The 21,874-nt window shown below is 39.8% G+C and overlaps 1 protein-coding gene across 3 annotated transcripts in view; it reads left to right on the forward strand.

Annotated features, from left to right (window-relative positions):
- The window catches only part of syk (spleen tyrosine kinase), a 125,892-nt gene that overhangs the window by 41,516 nt on the left and 62,502 nt on the right, over positions 1-21,874 (forward strand). For all 3 annotated transcript variants that reach the window (XM_039759470.1, XM_039759469.1, XM_039759471.1), the window contains exon 2: positions 16,923-17,383. In XM_039759470.1, coding sequence (XP_039615404.1) covers positions 16,982-17,383 — 402 coding nt within the window. In that variant the 5' untranslated portion in view covers positions 16,923-16,981. The remainder of the gene's footprint in view (positions 1-16,922; positions 17,384-21,874) is intronic.

A 21,874-nucleotide genomic window follows, 5' to 3' on the forward strand; every position in this document is an offset into this window, starting at 1 on the left:
AAGATTTTTTTTATAATAGAGAGACAAATATTAAAATAGCACCCGAGCGCTATTACATAAATAAGATTAAGATAACAAATTCAAAAACATGGTTGAAAATCAAAAAGCTTTTAGTTAAATGCTTAGGGTAAAGGGGTGAACAAACTGCTCAAGGCACAGAGTCACACGACTTATTGCTGACTGTAAGTCAATCTGTCCCTCAAGCTAGGAAGGAGCCTCAACAATCCTAACAGCATTTGACCACCTTATAGTGCTCAGAACTTCAGATGGATTTCCAGTGTCTGTGCAGTTTATCGTTTGAGAGTTTGATTTTCTTTTACTGTCACCAAGGAAATTATCATTATGAACTGTCTCACTGCATGCATGCCTATTTATGTTGGTGACCGTGTTTCTGCAAGCCATGTGATAAGCCGGCATCTAGTTTAGTCTCTGGCTTTCTCCACTCCTGGGGTCCGATTTGTAAAACTTACATATGCACAAAAAAGAAAGGAGTATATGCAGCTTTCCATGCAAAAGTCAAGATTTATAAAAGCAGACTTGATTGAAAAAAGTGCATGTATTACTCTGACCCATTCATACACAGCATTTTAGAGAAACTGGGAAATGACAGCACCCTGAATCAAGTAGTGAAATGCAGACAAACCAGCTAAATAGCCAGAGTGGTGGCTGTGTGCCTGAAGGATCTGGGTTGGTAACTCAAAGGTTGCCCGTTTGAATCCCAGCAGTGACAGAAAGAATGCTACTCTGTTGGGCCGTTGAGCAAGACCCTTAACCTCCAATAGCTCCGGGGTAGCTGTACAAATAGCTGGCCCTGTGCTCTTCCGCTAAAACTCTGAGCACGTTTTTCTCCTGAAAAAGAGAATTTCCCCTTGGGCATTAATACATCCATCCATCCATTATCCAACCTGCTATATCCTAACTACAGGGTCACGGGGGTCTGCTGGAGCCAATCCCAGCCAACACAGGGCGCAAGGTGGGAAACAAACCCTGGGCAGGGCGCCAGCCCATTGCAGGGCACACACTAGGGACAATTTAGGATCGTCAATGCACCTAACCTGCATGTCTTTGGACTCTGCGAGGAAACCGGAGTACCCGGAGGAAACCCACGCAGACACAGGGAGAACATGCAAACTCCACACAGAAAGCAAACCCAGGTCTCCTAACTACGAGGCAGCAGCGCTACCCACTGCGCCACCTTGCCACCCGGCATTAATACAATATAGCAAAAATGACAAGTCACTTATATAATCGATAGATAGATAGATAGATAGATAGATAGATAGATAGATAGATAGATAGATAGATAGATACTTTATTAATCCCAAGGGGAAATTCACATAATCCAGCAGCAGTATACTGATACAAAAACAATATTAAATTAAATAATAATAAAAATGAAAAAAAATAAAATAATAAATAATAATAATAATAAATAATAAATCATATCACTGGGCAATTAATATAATGCCATTGACAAAACAAACAAATTATAGCTGAAAGTGATAAATATGATGACTGCACTTTAGAACTTTGTTCTTTATTTGTCAGTTTATATGCAGTGGGCTACCTGTTGTCACTTCTCTGGGAACTGCCCAACAGGTCATAAATATCTCAACCAAGCTTCACTCCATCATGTCCACTGTGCTGGAAGACATTTACTGACTTGTGAGGTGCTAAATTGATTTTGCCTTTGGTGTGAGTGTACATACATTAAACATAACCTGTTTTTACTAACATAAAAAGGAAATTTGCAGCAGTTTCCCATTTTCCTAAAGGAATCCCAGCAATTTACTGCACTCATATTGCAATAAGGGCATCTAGCAAGAAGTTACATTCCATTAACACACAAGTCATCTGTAATACCAAGATGAGACTGACAGGCATTGTGGGTTGGTGTCCGGGGTCAAACAATGGCAGATGTGATGGTATTGTGTGTGGTGGCTAGCTTCTTAGTAAGGTTACTGACTGACCCTTTAGTTTTTCATATAGCCTATACTATTCACTGTAACAGCAGCTACGTCATTACATGTTTCAGGTGATAATGGGCACCTGCTCAGACACTATCAACTTGCTCCTTTTCTGACCTTCAGAGCACAGAGGACAATACAGTACAATACAATTTATTTTTGTATAGCCTAAAATCACACAAGAAGTGCCACAATGGGCTTTAACAGGCCCTGCCTCTTAACAGCCCCCAAGCCTTGACTCTCTATGAAGACAAGGAAAAACCCCCCAAAAAAATCCTTAAAGGGAAAAAATGGAAGAAACCTCGGGAAAGGCAGTTCAAAGAGAGACCCCCTTTCCAGGTAGGTCGGGCATGCAGTGGGTGTCAAAAGGAAGGGGGTGAATACAATACAATACACAGAACAGAACAAATCCTCAATACAGTATAAAAAAATAAAAATTTTAGAAGTACAGAGGATAATTTAACAGTAGATGATATCACATAATATGATTTGGATTTGTTTAGACAGGCGCCACAATGCAGAGCGCAGCACAGTGCATCAGGAGGGACACTGCTTTACAAACCAATGAAGGTCTGCAGCATCATGACTGCATATGTATGAGGTCAATTTGTATAATCCATGTATGCTTCTTTCAGAGTGGCAACCGAGCAGTGTTTGAAGTGTGTCCATATACATACATTTAGAGGATAAGTGTGGTTTATAAAGGTACATTGTGCAGAAACTGTTTTATAAATCAGTCTTATTTTTGTGCTTGAATCCATGCAAAGTTTTATCAATGAGACCCCCTGGCGTATATAAAACAGGTTATAAAATGAAAGAATGATTCTGACAGTATTTACCCATGTGTGACAGATAGGGGGCACTATCGCTCTCTTGAACCCCTGTCCACGACTCCAGATACCAGGTAAAAGTCCAAATGCTGACTTTATTAAATTGCCACAGTGCACAAAGCACCCTCTCCTCCACTATACTCATACAAATCACAATTAACTACAATAATACACAATCCTCCACTCCCAGGTGCGTTGCCACCCTTCCACCCAGCTCAGTTCGCCGTCTGGGAGCTCCCGTAGTCTTTTTATATATCCTGTCCCCGAAGTGTTCTCAATCCCCAGTCCATGTGATCTTGTATCACTTCCGGGTCAGGTAAAAAGTCCTTTTCTTCACCCCGGAAGCACGTCATTCCCCTTGTCCATGTGTGCTTCCGAGGCGTAGGGAAAATACCCGTTGTTCCTTCCTGCAGTGTCTCCTAGTGGCCCCCACGGTATCCAGCAGGGCTGCTTATAAAAACTGCAATGTTCATGATGCCCTGCTGGTCTTTGGGGAACCTCCATACTGCAGGGAGGGCTCCACCTGGCAGCTTGGGTGTATTGGCCAGGATAAATGGCCGGCCATACACCACACCATGGTATTATTGCATGTTCTTTATTTTTCTGATCCGCCTATCTTTAGCACTTAACAAGGGTGTATCTGCTATCAGAGCATTTTGGTTTCTCACCCAGGGGCCCGTGATCGCAAGGGGCTCTTTCACCAATTCAAGCACTCGATAAAGCAATTGTGTCTCGCTCTGAAATCGAGTGATACTTCATTTTTTTTTAAGCAGTTTATACCCTCAGTGCACACAATTTATCTGCTTGTTAAAATAAATAGCCTGCCCCTTCAAAACTACAATTGTGTGGCTGCAAGTCAGTATGTATAGCCTGCAGACATGGCTGTCTGACCAAAAATTAGAATGGATAATCGTACACATTTTGACCTTGATATGAAAGTTGTTAGATGTGGGGCATCAAGTGTGTATGAAATAGCTGCACCTCTGTAATTTCCATGCAGAGTTTAGAGATAATGATGTGATAAACAAACACATTTCAGTGAAAGGCAGTTTTATGGGCAAAAACACATTGGTGAAAAGTCAGATTTGTTAAAGTTAACCAAATGTCTACAAAAATTAAAATAATTGTACTTTACAACAGTGGTGAGCAGATCTGCATCTCATAATGTGAAATGGCTATAGAAGTCCAGGTTTCATTCCGCTCCAGTTGGAGAGGAACTGGAAGATGAGGTCACAGTAGGCAGATGATTACCAAAGCTAGCCAAGTGAAGACTGGAAAATGATCACCTAGTTTGGAGAAATTAATTTCTGCTTTTATATACAGACAGTATGATCAGAATCTCGAATGAATGACATAAATCATTGCATCCCTCCTGCTATGTGTCAATAAATTATTGACTGGTGGCAATAGTTATATGGTTTTCTCAACATACATTTGTTCCCCTTAAAATTAATTGATGGCCATATGAATTCCACAGTGTACCTACACTTTGTTGCCATCCTAGTGCATCCCTTTTTGGCAACAGTTGATCTGTTTTCAAATTAATATATCAGCAGGAAAATACACCATTCCACAAATAGTGCATCACTTCAGTCTGGTTTGACAAACATAACACACTGACTTCAGTTTACTCCAGTGATCTGCACAGTCCCCTGACATCAGTCCAATAGAACACCTAATTCTTAAGGATGAACTGGAGCCAGAGGTTCAGTGCATGAAGGAGACACTGAAATATCTGAAGGAACTGGATGATGTTACTGAATCAGCAAGGTACAGAATCTCTAGAGTGTGTTTCACTTGCCTTCAGAGATTTCAGTCTGGAGGTTAAAGGGCGTAGGCAAACCCAATAAAGTGGCCACCTGACTGTAAATGCTAAGCATACAGAGGTTGCTCCCTTAACGTCTGCTTTTTTTTTTATTTGCGCTCATTTTTGGTGAAAAACTTTAATCTTTAACTTGCTTAGAGAAATGTTTCAGGATGCGATCAAAAATGATTAACACTCTGTGACGTACAAGAAGGAGTCAGCTGTGTAAATCACCCTGGAGGAAAAAGTAGTTTTTATTTTAGTTAAATGGCTGATGGTGTAATTGTCTTCATAAACTAATAAAAAAAATGTTTATTAGAAATGAATGCAAATGATCCTCACTTCTGTATTTCACAGGTTGGAAATTTAATTTTAAAAGCAGAAATACAGATGATAAGAGTAAATTGAAGAAGTATCATAAGCATTTCATAAATTGTACTATCTTCAAGGTGCATTCCAGGAATACGTAATTAAGTCAAAAAGTAAACAAAAAAGAAAAAGTAAAAATAATATTTGTTTGGGTCTTATTTATTTTTTGGCTATAGTTTTAGTTTATATATTTTTATGTTTTTCATAAACTAAAATGCATTTTAATTGGCTTCATCTATCTATCCATTCAGTGAAGTTGTAGGAGCCAAGCGAGGACAGGATTCCAGTACATTGCAGGGTACAGTCACACACACTTCCACAAGTTCTCTGCATCTATCCATCCATCCATCCATCTATCCATCCATCCATCCATCCATCCCGCTCATATAGGATTCATTTAGATTGACCAGTCTATAAGGACTGACACAACGACACAGAGAACGCGCTCACAGAGCAGCAAGCCAGGATTATATCCCAGGATTCTGGATTCTAGTAGTACTGCTAACCATTGTAATATTATCTTATTCCCATATATTTAAAAGAGTTAAATTCTAACCGCATCTTCTCATAGATAATAAATGCAGGTGCTGACAGAAACCTAATAATAGTTAGCCTGCCATTTTTTTTTGAAGTTTTATTAATTTTATTGCAATCATTCCATACAAATCAATCAATTTTCACAAAAAGTAAAACTGAGTTAAGAACAAGTCGACCCCCACCCCTGAGAGAGAGAGCAAAGCAAATGGCGTAAAATTTAAGACCTGTAAACATACCTAAATTAATAAGTTTGATAAGCCAATAGAGATGAATGCAGAAGACAAAGAAATACAAAAATAATTGCTTCCTCTGTGCTTTAAGAGCTTATTTTAAAATATTACTGATTAGATCCTGCCATGTTTTGAAAAAGTCTGTACAGATCCTTTAACTGAGTATTTGATTTTTTCCAATTTCAAATAGTATAACACATCAGTTTCCCACTGACTTAAAAGAGGAGAGTTTGGGTTCTTCCAGTTTATCAGAATGAGTCTGCGTGCCTAAAGTTTAGTGAATGCAATCACAGTTTGTTTGTCTTTCTCCACTTTAAACCCATCTGGAAGAACCCCAAACACAGCTGTTAATGGGTTAGGAGGGATTGTGAGTCCAAGACTGTCTGAAAGGTAATTAAAACTTTTTGTCCAGAATGATGTTAATTTGGTGCAGGCCCAGAACATGTGACCTAGTGAGGCTGGAGCTAATTTGCAGCGTTCACAGGTTGGATCTCGCACTGGAAGCATTTTGGAGAGTTTTAGACGAGACAGATGTGCTCGATATATAATTTTGAGTTGTATAATTGTATGCTTTGCGCATATGGAGCTTGAGTGAATTCTCTGCATTGCTACTTTCCACTCCTTTTCTGATATATTAATTGACAGATTTTTTCCCAGTGTCCTCTTGGGTCTTTGAAAGGGAGGGATTGTAAAATGATTTTATATATTGTAGAGATGGAGTCTAATGTCCTTGAGATTGAGCGATATTTTTTCCAGCATGGATGAGGGTGCATGATGAGGAAAATTGGGAAGGTTCTGTTTAACAAAGATCCTGATTTGAAGATAGTGAAAGAAATGTGTAGCTGGAATGTTAAATTTGGAATGTAATTGTTCATAAGATGCAAAGATGTTGTCTATATAAAGATCTCTAAGCAAGTTAATCCCAAATTTTTTTCAGATATTAAAAACTGCATTTGTTCACGACGGTTGAAAGAGGTGGTTCTCTTGCAGATGTGCCACAGATAAAAGCTTCTCCGTCTTAAAATGCTTTCTACATTGGTTCCATATTCTAAGTGAGTGAAGCACAATTGGGTTATTAGTAAGCCTGCCATTTTTTACATTCTTACATCATTGTTGTATGTTTCCTGGAGATGACTTTCAATGACTTTCCATGTGCATGTGTGAAGTCATCAGCAAACCATTTTAAAAGTCCATAAGGGGTGTCCTCTTTTTGCAAAACACTAGCACCCCACTTTACCGAACAGGCCCTCAGTAGGACATCTTTAAGCTCTCACACTGCTGTCTGCATGAGCTACAAGTGGAGAAAACTACAAAATGGTAGTCCGTCCTTCTTGTTTGGGGGCCGCTATTTCACCAGGCATGCTCAGTATTTGCCGCACTAGCATATTGGCCTTGTTTTTACAGAGCAATAAGACCATTCATCAAAACACATGTTGTGATGGTGTGAGGTGAAATGACTAACTGTCCTGCTATGTGAGCACTGTGCAAGCAGTTTCAGATCTTACAGAAGATGTGGGCTACATTGCCATCTTTTAAACCGTTTACTTTACTATGGACCTGTTTCTGATTTATGCTGTTGATTTGTGCTTTGTGTAAACGTACACACTTCTGAAAGACGCGGCAAAAAGCAAAAAAGTGGTGCAGCCAACCAACAGAGGAAGTGCCCCTTGAGAGATAGTCATCAGGCCATCACAGCGCTTCCGGAATTTAGGAAAGGCCATTGGCTAACTTAAACCACAAACCAATACCCATTTCCTGTTTTTTTTCTTTAAATTATACAAATGGAGACATGCGACAATAAATGTTGAGTGTATGTTATGTGTGTGCCTTTATCTGGATATTTACATATAATTTGTTTATATCTGGTGACAAAGTGGTGGAGTGGTGAATGATGCTACCTGACAGCTTCAGGAAATTGGAGTCAAATCCCAGGCTGGACTCAGTGTGGGATTGTCATATTTTCCCATTAACTTATTTTTCAGTGAGAAAAATAACTCTTTAAAATGAAACTGCAAAAACACCAAAGTCATGCTAATCGGCAATAAAGCTCAGCTTAAGAACATAAGCACCTTCTTCTTCTGCTAGGAATTTTGGTGTCCTTTTTGATTCCTCCCTTTCTTATCCTGCATGCATAAATCACATTAAGAAACTTTCTTACTTAACTTCCACATATTATCAACGTCTTCATTCAGTCCCCTCCTTTTGTGATGCCTAGAAACTTGTCCATAGTTTTATTACATCCTGCATTGACTTTTGTTACTCCCTACTGGCAGGGGTCCCATCTATTCTGATACCTCAGCTCCAGGTAGTTCAGAGCTCTGCTGCAGGAGTCCTGAAACAGCGAGCATGTAACATCTGTCCTGCTCCACCTTCACTGGCTCCCTGTGTCTTATAGGACTGAATATAAAAAAACCATCAATAATCTGTAATGCTTTACATGGCCTTGCACCTAACTCTATTAGTGAGCTCCTCCATCAGTCTGCTCCTGTGCACCCACTAAGATCCACCAAATATGACAATCTTGCTGTGCCCCAAACTAACCTGCGCTCTATGTGTATGTTAGGTATTTTGAGGCTGATGACGGCAGATATTCAATGATAGACACTGAGGCCAGAAGTTATGTTAACTGCACAGTAGTTTTTTTACTAAGAACGTTTTCTGTAACCACTTGTTCAAGATATCTCTTAACCCCACTGTGGCGCCCCCTGCTGCCTGGGAATACTACCAATCATTATTACATTTATTTCAATATATAACACTATGGGTAACAGAGCCTTCAGCTCAATACTTTGGAACAAACTCCCTAAATGAATGAGATCAGACGACTCAATTCATTCTTTAAGAATAAAAAAAAAAAACTTAAAACTAATCTGTTCAGGAAGACAATTAACTTACCCTGACATTCTGACCCTTCTTTCAGTTTATCCTCTTTGTATCACAAATAATGTAATGTTCTTGTTGCATTTTGTATATTTTTGCATTTTATTCTGGCTTAATGTCTCTTATTCTATTTCGATGTATAACCTGTATTTATCTTTATGTGGTGTTTATGCAGATTTTAAATTTATACAATGTTGTATTTGCCCTGGAGATGCCAGTGATTTGTTCATTTCAAATTCCTGTGAAGTGCTTTGAGCATGGTGCTATGTAAATAAAATGCATTACAAAAGAAAATCAAAAAGAAAAGCCAATATGAAAGTTACAAGGTAACCACAATCTGTTGAAGCTGATGCAGTACAACATGTTCACGATGGCTTATTACAGATTCAAACACACAGTGCAGTGCTCTTCCATTGGCCTACTTGAAGCCAAGGTCAAATGAACATGAACGCTCCACTGCAGGACTGCACCATTGCTGGCATAGTGAGACTTCTACAGGCAGAGAAAGAACAAAGCTGTCAGCCAAAAACAAAAAGCTGAGGCTGCAGTAGGCACAGGCTCACCAAAACTGGCAGATGGACATTGGAAAAACGTACCCTGGTCTGCTGAATCTCAAGTTCTGCTGAGGCAAGGAGATGGTGGGGTAATAATTTGGCACCAGCAGTATGAATCCATGCACTCAAACTGTGTGTGGTGTCAACAGTCCAGGCTGGTGGTGGTGATGTAATGGTATGAGAAATGTTTCCGTGGCACACTTTTGGCCCGTTAATACCAATCAATCATCACTTAAATGCCACAGCCTATTTGAGTATTGTTGCTGATCATGTGCATCCCGTCATGGCCAACAATTTTTCCATCTTCTAATGGATACTTCCAGCATGATAATGTACCGTGTCACAAAGCAAAATGTCTTGATGAACATGAAAGTGAGTTTGGTGGGTCTGGATCCAAATAAACACCTTTGGGATGTAGTAGAACTGGATATTTTCAGCACAAATGGCCAGCTGACAAATCTGTAGAAACTGCGTAAAGAAATCATGTCAACATGAATCAGAATCTCTAAGGAATGCTTCCAACATCTTATGAAATCCAATGTCATGAAAAACTGAAGCTGATCTGAGGCCCAACATGGCATCATTATAGTGTTCTATTAATAATTTGCTCAGTGAGTACATATACAGCATATACCATACAATGGAGCAGAAGTAGATTAAAAAATGTCTAATGCCTGTTAACTTTCTGCTAGCTACCTTTTGTTCAGGACATGAATGACACAGTCTGCCATAGAAAGGCAAATAGTATGTTTAAAGACCTCAGCCATCCTGTAAGGTTACTTTTATCGCTCTCCTTTGTTTTGGCAAACTGTATGTGACCATTAACACTCACGTCAGTAGATTCTGGGAAATTTCAACCCTCAAGTCAAAAGGCCTCTCACAATGGCAACAGGCCTTATGTGTGTTGTTATAAATATTGCCTGATATTGTATTTAATGTATGATGTTGTATTCACTGTCTATTCTTGTAATGTACTACTGTCATTCTTTCATGGGGGGTATGCTAGTAAGAATTTCATTCTACTGTACTAGATACAATTAGCAATAAATCTGAATTTGAAGTTGAGCCTAATAACATCTTTTATTGATATAAAAAGAAAGGAAAGAAGGAACAGTTAAAAGTGAAATGAGTGTAATAGAAATGCTGCGGATAAGAAATGCTTGGTTAGGTCAATGGTGGCACAATAGTCACACCTGATGAACAGGCTTTAGGGAAATAAGCATGTGTTTGTGTGTGCATGTATGGGTATGTGTGTGTGTGTGTGTGTGTGCGTGTGTGTGTGTGCGTGTGTGTGTGTGTGCGTGTGTGTGTGTGTGTGTGTTCATGCTGTATTGTCACAACAACTCACTGAGTTAAACAACAGTGCATGACTTTCTGGAAAAGTGAAGAGTGAAGTGGGGCATTGGTTGGTTGTTTGGGCAACATCAAACCTTCAACCTGGAAATGTGAGGCTAGTAGCTGATGCCAAACTGAAAGTATATCACCACTTCTGCTTTTCTCTGGCACAGTTTTTACATCAATAGAGAAGGAAAATGTATAAGCTAGGAATATTAAGAAGCCATTTCCAGATGTACTATAAATGGGGGAAAATACTTCCAAGACCTCCATAGGCCCGGCCTAAGGCATAGGCAAAGTAGGCGACCGCCTAGGGCCCCAGCATCCGGGGGGCCCCGGATCGACAGTGGCCAGGGTTCGTTCCTGCCTTGCACCCTGTCCTAGCTGCAATAGGCTCCAGCACCCCTTGTGAGCCTCATCTAGATTAACTACACAATGACATGTCAAGCACTTTCTGTCTTTTTAAAATTTGCTATACATTTTTATCTCTCATTTTTAATGATGAATATATGGACTTGGTTAGTGTACGTGCAAGGATGGGTATGTTACAAAAAATACAAATAAAAATAAATATTTGGATAAATGCATGCTGAATTAGATAGATAGATAGATAGATAGATAGATAGATAGATAGATAGATAGATAGATAGATAGATAGATAGATAGATAGATAGATTGATTTTTCTGGGTTGTCATTTACCTTTCCATTTTCCCCACTTTATTCTCTGCTTGCCCTTTCAATTCCCTCTCAGACTTTTTTCCATCTCTTCTTATAGTTCGATTATTTTTTACCCTATTTGTATTCTTTATAATAACTGATGGACATGAAAGCTGCAATGTAAGTTTGTGAGATTAATTTTCTTAAGGCTTTTTTGTATTTTACTATCCTGAAGCAGAGTAGGCAAGTTAACAAATGCATAACTAGATAGACTTTTCATTATCTTTTTTGCTGTCCCAGCACATCAATTACTGTATATGATCAAGCTGTACATTGATGTTCTTGGTTAATTCATATATCATATAATATATAATATATTCTTCCTAAGAGTTGTTTGACTATGACATGCATTCATTTTTTCATTTCACTTTATTTTTGCATATTGCTCTTCACTGATTGAATGCTCAGAGTATACATAATGAGTACACAAAAAGACACATATTTCTTTAAACATAAAGGATATCAAAGAAGTTTGAAATGTATTTATCAAAGAATTTTAAAACTTATTAAAAGTGATGGAGAACAACCATACCTGTCCCTTAATTAATTTATTCATGTTTATGCATCTTTTGAAAATAATAAATACTTTGGAACTACTTATTGTCTTTTGAGCAGGGTTGCTACTGTTTTCCTGACGAAGAGTTTAGGACACTGATTTGTGTCTTATTCTAGTCATAGGTATAATTATAAAGTAGTAGCACTACTCCCTTTTGTTCATTTTTTATTTTTTATCTTGTTATCTGTTGTTTGCTTACACCTTGCTCTATAAGTCTCCTTTGATAAAGGCATCTGCTAAATAAATAATAATATTTAATGAATTACTTGTTAAACATCCATAACTTGTAGTTAATGGATCCAGCGATCTTGTTGAAATTTGGACCTTATATTACACTTCTCAATCACTCGGACCCTACTGAATTTGCAAAACACTCTATGAGAATATGAGGATTTCTGTTCTTTTTTAAATCAAAAGTAGAAAATCAAAAGCACTACAAATGTCGTTCAAAGCATTATTTGATGTTTCCAATCTACAGTCTCGTTTTGTATTTACCTCAAAGAAGTACTTTGCTGATAATGGTAGTGAGACTTCCTTTTTCAGAAAATGTTTCACATGAAAGTGGTTTGGATTACATTTATCTTCAGTACAGCTGAAATGGTTTGTGAAATTCTGTACTGTTTTTAAGCAATAAAAAAAAATCATCAAATCACCTATCAGAAGGTCTGACATTTCCAGCTCTGCTGTGTTTACCACCGCCCTGTGATCTTTAATGCTGGTTTTGATAGAATGTGGACTATTGAGTGCGATCACCAAACAGAGAACATTGTGTGACACCAGAGGCACATTACAATAGAAACATACAGGAATAGTCTGTGCTGTTGTAGCTTTTATAAAAATGCATATGTTCATGTAAGTCTTTAAATGCTGAGTACTTCGAGGTTCACAAAGATAAAAGTCTTGAAATCGAGTCAGTAAGTTCCTCTCAAAATCCAAATGGCATGTCAGAGGATTGCACAGTACATGAATAATAAAGAATAGCATTTGTTTGCCTTTAAGATTCTAATGTTATTTTCAGAATTGCTTGGCTGCTTTTGAAAAAAAATCATTTAGCAAAAGAGAAGTTCTGTTGCTAAAATAATGCTGTTGGGACTTTTTGTGCTATGTCTCCGTAATGTGTTTTAGAAAATAAGAAGTATGTTATCAGAACTGGCTGTTCTTCCCAGCATAACTTAGCAATGCTCACATATTCAAATTGATGAAAAAAAAACTTGTTTTAAAATGTGCATTTCAATAATTGAATGCATATGGAGGTAGAATAAAGACACCATCCATCTCGAATGTCATAGAAGGTGGCTAAAGGAGGCTGACGCCAGGAAGGGCCTCCAGCTGTAAAAATGATGCTTCAATTGCTTCTTTGAAAGATGTAACTGAGTGAATGTGTAAAATGGCTGCTAGACCAGCAGACACAGAGAGTGACAGACACCTTGTATGTACTGTAATACATTTTTTTGGGGTCTTTGGTGATTAAATGATTTATTATTAGTTTTTCTAATTATAAGGTAGTATTTCTCAGTAATCATGGCACCAGAGAGTGGCGATGTGTCATATGTTGATTAACACATGCAAGTAAGAATTTCACAGTACCCTGTACACGCATAGTACAGTACAGTACAACATACTGTATATAAAGATAAAACAGTGGTTAGTAAGACACTGTGTACACATGATAATAATGACCCACAATCCTATAAATAGGGCTTTCTTCTGTGAAGGGTGACAAATCAGGGAATGAAATGTTGTATTGAGTAGGATCCAGTGAGGGAAGGGCCATGTAGTAAGAACAAACAAAAGCAAAACGTGATTAGAATTTGTTTTTTTGAAAGACTGCATTTTCATTTTTTTTAATATTTTATTGAATTTATTAAAATCAAACAACATTCCATACAAGCAAGTCAAATTTTACAAAAGTAGGTTCAAGAAAAACTGCATTTTTGCTCATCCACATTACAATGTTGTGACTCCAGGGAGCATTTTCAAAAATCTGTGTTTTCAGGGATTGAAAATGTTAGGATAGTTTGGACGAAGGGATAAATGTATGCATTTTTAAATGAAACTGTAGTAGTGTGGACAGGGCCTTAGCTATGAGTTGTGACAGACAGCCGGGGTCCTTGCCCAGTCGGGACACACCCTTTTGAGGAGAGGACATGTCAACAGCAGTACCTCTCCTGGGACATGACAGGGCAGACCACTTGGGTTGCATCGGGGCCACAGGTTTTTCTGCTTAGGAACTCAACCCTGCTGGGACAGCACCTAAAGCCGTGGCATGCAGCACTTGTGGAAGTTGATCGAGGAGCAGCTGGAGCACTTCCGGGTGCAGTATAAAAGAGGCCGTCTCACTCCACTCGGGGAGCCGGAGTTGGGAGGCAGAGAACAGAGCTTGTGGGAGAAGAGTGGAAGCTGCAGAAGAATAAGGAGACGAGAGAAGAATGGACTGAGTTTATTGGGGTTTGTGCACTGTGTGTGTTGTGCAGGAAAAGAAAAATAATAAAGAGTGTGTGTTTTTGGGACTCCTGAGTCTATGTGTCTCTCTGTGTCAGAGTTGATCATTCACAGAGTGTTTAACAGTATAAAGCCTTAGTGACTAGACTACACTTCCTTAAAATACATCACTTATCCATCAGTTTATCCATTTTCTGTATCCACTTTTTCATAACTGAATAGTAGAGACTCTGAGCCAATCACAATAGCACCAAGACAGGAACCACAGCTGGATGGCAGTTTTGTGTGAGTGAGGATGACCACTGCACAGCATTGTTCAGGACTCACACACTCATTCATCCTGAAGCACTTTCATGTTGCCAGTTAACCACTTTAAGAGGCAGGAGACAACAGCAGAACCCAGAGGAAGTCCATGGAGTACAACAAAAGACCTACAGAGAGAGCGGGCTACGAGCTGAACCCAGGTCTTTAGAGACGCCCAAACTCCTATAACACTTTGAGAGTGAGAATCGTTCATTTTATTGCAACATTTCTTGATAAAGCTATTTTATTAAATGAAGCAACTTGCCTCCGATGAAATCTCATAATAGTAAAAAAAGATTAAAGTACAGTCTACATCACAACTGTTTTTTTAAAAAGAAACAATGCCCCTGTGTTTTACTTTAAAAAAGTCCTGAATAAAGCAAAGCTGGATGTCTGATAGGAATGACCAACAGCCCAGCCACCACCAGCTGCAGGCATGTTGAGTTGTACACAAATGAAGTTGGCCATTCGAAGTTCATCTCTCTCCTACTTCCACAGATTGTCACTCTTTGGATATTTCTTTGCCCGTTTTGCCTGCAGTTTGCCCGCTTGTCCCTTCTATCTGTGCCTATTGCTTGGCAAGGCTGATTGCTCTGCAGCTATGTGAAGAGTGGGTCAATGGAAAGAAAACAGAAAGCTTGGCAAGAGCTTATTAATCAAGTATTGTGCCTATAAAGGAGAACTGAATGTTTTGTCTTGAGACCTTGGTTTTTTGACTTTCTGTAATGTTTTTTGGATAACGTTGCCTGTTCTTTGTTATCTGCCTGTGCTTTCACCTCCTGCTTTAAATTGTTCACCTCTATTTTTTGATCAAGGAGTTTAATAGTAAAACTGCATTTCTTTTATTTGCTTATCATAGCTGCCCTCCTGCCTGCACGTCCAGATTCATAGTCACATTACGTCAAACACTGCATATACAGCATGATGGTAGCAACGCTTGCTTTCCACAGCAGTCAGTGTCAGAGGATTCTGCTGAGCCAGTGTCTGTTGGATGGCATTATGTTGACACATGTTTTTGGCTTATTTTTGCCTCCATTTTATAATTTTACCTACAAATCATTTTAATAATCAAACTAAAAAATATGCCGTAATTCCAGTCTAAAAATGAATTATAGCAAATTAAAGCATCTACACTGACTAACCCAAGTCCAATATAATTGGCAGCTTCTTTGCAAGAAGACTAACAGCTGGAAATGAATGCATCAGGATGTGAAAAGGTTCCTTTCTGGGGTGTCTTAAGTGACTTAGCCATTCGCCTCCCCTGACTCTTCTTTGAGTGTCTTGTGCCGTGCTGTTGTGAATGTACGGGCCGATTCATTAGGACCACTTCTCTTCTAGTCTTGAACGTACAATGGCTGAGCCCATATCAGGAGCAACAGCCACAGGTCTGCCACTTGTGAGTTCCGTGTGATTGCTGATAGCGGAGGACCAACTGAGAAGGATACTTGGGTACCCCTGAGAACAACTAAGATAACACAAAACAGTAACACGCCCACTGCATTTTCTTCTGCTATGGGACTCCCTGTCTCAGTTTTAATGCTTTCTTACAATTGATGTCAAAGTAAATTCAGATTTCTTTGCTAATATGTATTAATGCAACAGGATTGTTTAAAGCATCTAATAGTTGTGATAGTTCACCTGCACATCACTGTACACAATCGTACTGGGACCAGACACCCTTTCTGATACATATGAATTACCAGCTTTATTTTGGTAAACCCAGAAAGGATTTGAGGTTTACTGTGTTTTCCTTGCTATTTATATTATATTGTCCAATAGTATGTACCTTTCTATTGTTATTATTATTATTATTATTATTATTTGATTTTTCAACTAAACTGTAAAGAATTGGGGTAGTTAATAACTCCAAGGTCCAAGGTGGCAGGGGTGACTTGCATCTATTTGAGCAACACTGAGCGCAAAGCAGGAAACAGGGCCCACTCTGGCACACACCAACAGTGACACTCACACAACGGGCAATTCTAAATTACATAACTTGCTTGTCTGTGTGGATGAGGGAGGAAGACTGACATTCCTGGTAGAAAACCCACAAAGAGATAAGGAGAATGTGCAAACCACACATGGACAATATTCAGGTGTGGGATTCAAACCCACAATTCTGGGGTCATAGCACCATGCAACCTAAACACATAGGTGTTCACTTCTTGAGTACGAATTATCCCAGTGAGCCTGCATATTTCCTATTCAGTGGTGGTTTCTGTGAATGGCAGCCAGCTCCATTTTGGAAAAAGAGAGCTTACTTTATCTGGCAGGAAATGTAACTTGATAGAAATGATACACTTGTTATTAATTAATAAGTCTATAAAATGCATTTATTAAAATTGTTACCATGTGACTCTTTAATACAATGATATATGTTCACTGCTTTCATTTCAGGATTGCCAGTGACTGCACTGTAAGAGAACACAGGTTTACGTTAGCAAAGCAGAACAAAAATGGCTGACAAAGTGAATGAACTGAGGTATTTCTATGGGAACATCACCCGCGAAGATGCAGAAGATTACCTCCGGAAGAGCGGGATGACCGACGGGCTCTATTTGCTTCGACAGAGCCGAAACTATCTTGGAGGCTTTGCATTATCGGTCTCCTATAACAGGGAAGTCTATCATTACACAATAGAGCGGGAAATGAATGGCACCTTCATCATAGCTGGAGGAAAATCCCATGACAGCCCTGTGGAACTCTGTGATTATCACTCCCAGGAGTCAGATGGACTTGTCTGCTTACTCAGAAAGCCTTGTAACAGACCCAAAGGAGTAGAGCCAAAAACAGGACCCTTTGAGGATCTGAAGGAGCATCTGATCCGTGAATACGTAAAACAGACCTGGAGGCTGCAGGTAAGTCTTAGAAGAAGCCTTTAGACAGGCTCATGTCTATTTCCTATATTTAGAAAAAATGGACAAGAAATTATATTTGTTATTCTTCATTAAATCTAGTTCAGGGTGGCAGAAACATCAACATTAGGAAGAGACCAACACAGTCCATCTCAGGGCACACCAATACACACCAGCAGTGTTTCATATGGGAGCCCGTTAAGAGACACCAGTTGACCTAAAGTGCATGTCCTTAGAATGAGGGGGGAATGGCAGAGAAAGCATCATGCAGGCATGGCCAGAATATACAAAATCCATACAGAGTGTAAGCAAAACAGGAACTGAACTCAGCAGATGACAAGCACTAACACCTTCACCAAACTACCACCCACATTGTACCATAACATACAGGTACATTCTCAAACCCAGACAATTCAATTCTTGGTCATAGAGGGCACAGATTTTCTGAACACCATTAGGTGTAAGACCATCTCAAAAACCATTTATTTTGGAGCCAATGAGCCTAATCCTCATATCTTTAGGATGTGAGAGGAACGCCAGATAGGCCAGAGTAAAACCTACGAAGGCATGAGGAGAACATGCAAAATCTGCACAACAACAAGGGCAGGCATTACACCCAGGGCTCTGGAGTTGTGAAAAGGCAGTGGTAACTAACTGCTGAGCCACACCATGATGTGTTCATTTCAGGTCAACAGTAGAAAGCTCTTAGTGCACTGTACACATGACTCAGGGTGTTTAGTACACTAAGATATACTTTTTAGGATTTGCAGTCAGCATTTCCTCTTTGATGTTAAGTCCTCATTCCTACTTTATACTGCACTTCTACTTTAAGTATTTTACATTCTCACCATCTGCAGTTAAGTATTCCTCATCATTTGGCCACTCAACCAAGAAAACAGAGACGAAAGCTAAAAAGAGGATATAAACATCCTGAGGTGAATCACTTCCATGTTGGTCACCAGCCGCCCTCTATAAATGGAAATGTAGTGCCTTTGCTGACTGGGAGTGGAAATCATCACATTTGAGAACTTTTTTGCTCTGCTCCATTTGGGTGAAACAGACTTCTTTCTCATTATAGGAAAATTAGATCCACAAAACCTAACATAATATTCTTTAACTCACTGACCTGTTGCAGTGCCACAGGGAGCAGAGCCTATACCAGCAGCACTGGGTGCAAGGCAGGAGACAAAAATTGGACATGGCACCAGTTTATCACAAAGTCAACTTTGACACACACAGACCTACAAGGGCCATTTAGAACTTTAAATGAACATAACATGCACAACTTTCATGATGTGGGAGAAAAACTGGAGTGTTCAATAACAAAAAGGTATGCAGAAGGGAGAACATGCGAACTTCACACAGACAGCAACCCAGTGATGCTGGATCTGCAAGGCAGCAGTGCTAACCATTATGCAACTGTGATGCTCTTAAATAATTATAATTAAAGAACTGGATTAAGTCAGTTTGAGACTGTTATAATTTATTATGTCTATATGGAAACAATTAAACCCTGTGACCCTGCTCTGAATAAGTGAATTAGCTAATGGATGGATAAATGGATGACTGCAGAGTCAGTCAATCCATTAGTCGATGCAGGCAGCCGCCTAGGGTTCTGAAACCCAAGGAGCACCGCTAGTGAAAGTTAAGGGGTATAAGCTTTGGATAGTGAGAGGTGCCGTTTATGTAAGTCAAGCAGTGGTACTACTGAACCAGTAGACCAGGGGTCCTCAGTCCCAGTCCTGGAGAGCCACAGTGGCTGCAGGTTTTTGTTCTCACCCAGTTGCTTAATTAGAAAGCAATTCTTGCCAATAATTTAATTACATGGCTTGTTAGTGCTTTAACTCTGCTATGTTAGGTCATTCTCATATCCTAGATTTTCTTCCCCTTTCTAAAAGTATCATCTAAATGATCCAAAGTCTAAAACAGACGAGTAATTCTCAGTCCTTCACTTTTTTCTTTTTACTTTCCTTCCAAGTATTTAATTAAACCAAATAGTGCACAATAAATACACACAGGGTTAAATAGAACAAGCTAAATGGAGATGTGCTGGTCTCATTTGTCATTTGCAAATTATTGCTAATTAGGAGCAATGTAAAACTAAGAATACAGCTATTTAAGACTAAAATAAGCAATAAGTAAATAAGTAATAAGTAAATTCTTAATGAGCGAGACACCTCAAGTGAAGCAGAAGTGTTACTTGAGCAATAAGGGCTTCTTATTAAGCAACTGGGTTGGAGCAAAAACTTGCAGCCACTGCGGCCCTCCAGGACCGTGACTGAGGACCCCGCAGTAGACACATACAATGACTTCTTAATTGTGAGTGGCTAAGTGTGGTTGCATGTATTAGTGTGCCTTACAATGGACTGGCACACCACCCTTCTTGTGCCAAGTTCTTCTGAGACAGACTCTGGTTCCTCGCAACCCTGAATTGGATAAGCAAGTTAGAAAAGAGTTGGATGCATGGATCTTTCCCAGAATACAAATCTAGAGATAGTCTGCTTCAGATATGTAATTAATTAGCAAGATCATGTTTAAAAGCTTCGCTTTCCAGGTCCTCCCTGCATGCAGTTTGCATGTTCTCCCCGTGTCTGCGCCGGTTTCCTCCCACAGTCCAAAGACATGCAGGTTAGGTGTATTGGTGATCCTAAATTGTCCCTAGTGTGTGCGCGCCCTGCGGTGGGCTGGCACCCTGCCCGTAGCTTGTTTCCTGCCTTGCGCCCTGTGTTGGCTGGGATTGGCTCCAGCAGACCCCCGTAACCCTGTAGTTAGGATATAGTGGGTTGGATAATGGATGGAAGGATGTATTAATGCCCAAGGGGAAGAGCTTGGTGCAACTTTTACTCCAAATCTCAAAAAGAATGCAGTACGTAAAGAGAAAGTCCAGAGAAAAATGACCAGCCTTACATCAGAGGGTGTGATGAAGGAGTTAAATATCGTCAGGGGGAGTAAGCACTGCCTAACAGGAGAACTGCTTCAGATTACCAAGGGGGTAACACCACTCACTTTTATATACGGTACTCATCATGCTCATTTATTGCTACTTACAACTCCATTTGCAAAAAAGTTGTGCCACTGTGCAAAATGTAAATAAAAACATTGCTATGATTTGCAAAGCATTTAAACCTATTATCTAAATAAAAATAGAACAAAAATCACACATCACATGTTGAAACCAAGAAATTGTATTGTTTTATGAAAATATAAGCGTATTTCAAAAAAGTGGGGATGGGGGCAACAAAAGACTGGAAAAGTTATGTGATGCTAAAAATAAACAGCTGCTGTAACATCTCACAGCTAATTTCCATCCAGGAGTTTCAACTCTGTCGTGTGTATTCAGCATTAATACTTGTGAGGTGCCATCTATTGGAATGTATTTGAATGCATTGCATTCATTTTATACCAACTTCACAAACATTGCCACTTCTGTTTAGAATCCTATAGCAAGTGGCGTATAATTGAGGCAACAGGCAAGCAGATGTTATTACATATTGAAGGAAATTTTAAAGTGAAAAATATAGGAAATAAAAAAGAATGACAAAGGGAGTACTAATTTCATTTGAGTCCCATTAATTATTCCATGTGCGGCACGGTGGCGCAGTGGTAGCGCTGCTGCCTCGCAGTTAAGAGACCTAGGTTTGCTTCCTGGATCCTCAGTGCGTGGAGTTTGCATGTTCTCCCTGTGAGTGCGTGGGTTTCCTCCGGGCACTCTGGTTTCCTCCCACAGTCCAAAGACATGGGTGTGTTTGTGTGTGTCCTGTGGAGGGTTGGCATCCTGCCTGGGATTGGTTCCTGCCTTGTGCCCTGTGTTGGCTGGGATTGGCTCCAGCAGACCCCCGTGACCCTGTGTTTGGATTCAGCGGGTTGGAAAATGGATGGAAAAAAAAACTGCTGCTGCTTTGTAGGGCCCAATGAGCACAGTGGCCTCCATCATCCGTAAGTGGAAGAAGTTCAAAACCACCAGGACTCTTCCTAGAGTGCCATCTAAACTGAGCGATCAGGGGAGAAGGGCCTTAGTCAGGGAGGTGACCAAGAACCCAATGGTCACTCTGTCAGAGCTCCAGAGGTCCTCTGTGGAGAGAGGAAAACCTTCCAGAAGGACAACCATCTCTACAGCAATCCACCAATCAGGCCTGTATGGTAGAGTGGCCAGACAGAAGCCACTCCTTAGTAAAAGGCACATGGCAGCCTGCCTGGAGTTTGCCAAAAGGCACCTGAAGGACTCTCAGACCATGAGAAACAAAATTCTCTGGTCTGATGAGACAAAGATTGAACTATTTGGTGTGAATGCCAGGCGTCACGTTTGGATGAAACCAGGCACCGCTCATCACCAGGCCAATACCATTCCTACAATGAAGCATGGTGGTAGCAGCATCATGCTGTGGGGATGTTTTTCAGTGGCAGGAACTGGGAGACTAGTCAGGATAAAGGGAAAGATGACTGCAGCAATGTACAGAGACATCCTGGATGAAAACCTGGTATAGTGCTCTTGAC

This window comes from Polypterus senegalus, chromosome 7, assembly GCF_016835505.1.
Source record: "Polypterus senegalus isolate Bchr_013 chromosome 7, ASM1683550v1, whole genome shotgun sequence".
NCBI classification, from domain to species: Eukaryota; Metazoa; Chordata; class Cladistia; order Polypteriformes; family Polypteridae; genus Polypterus; species Polypterus senegalus.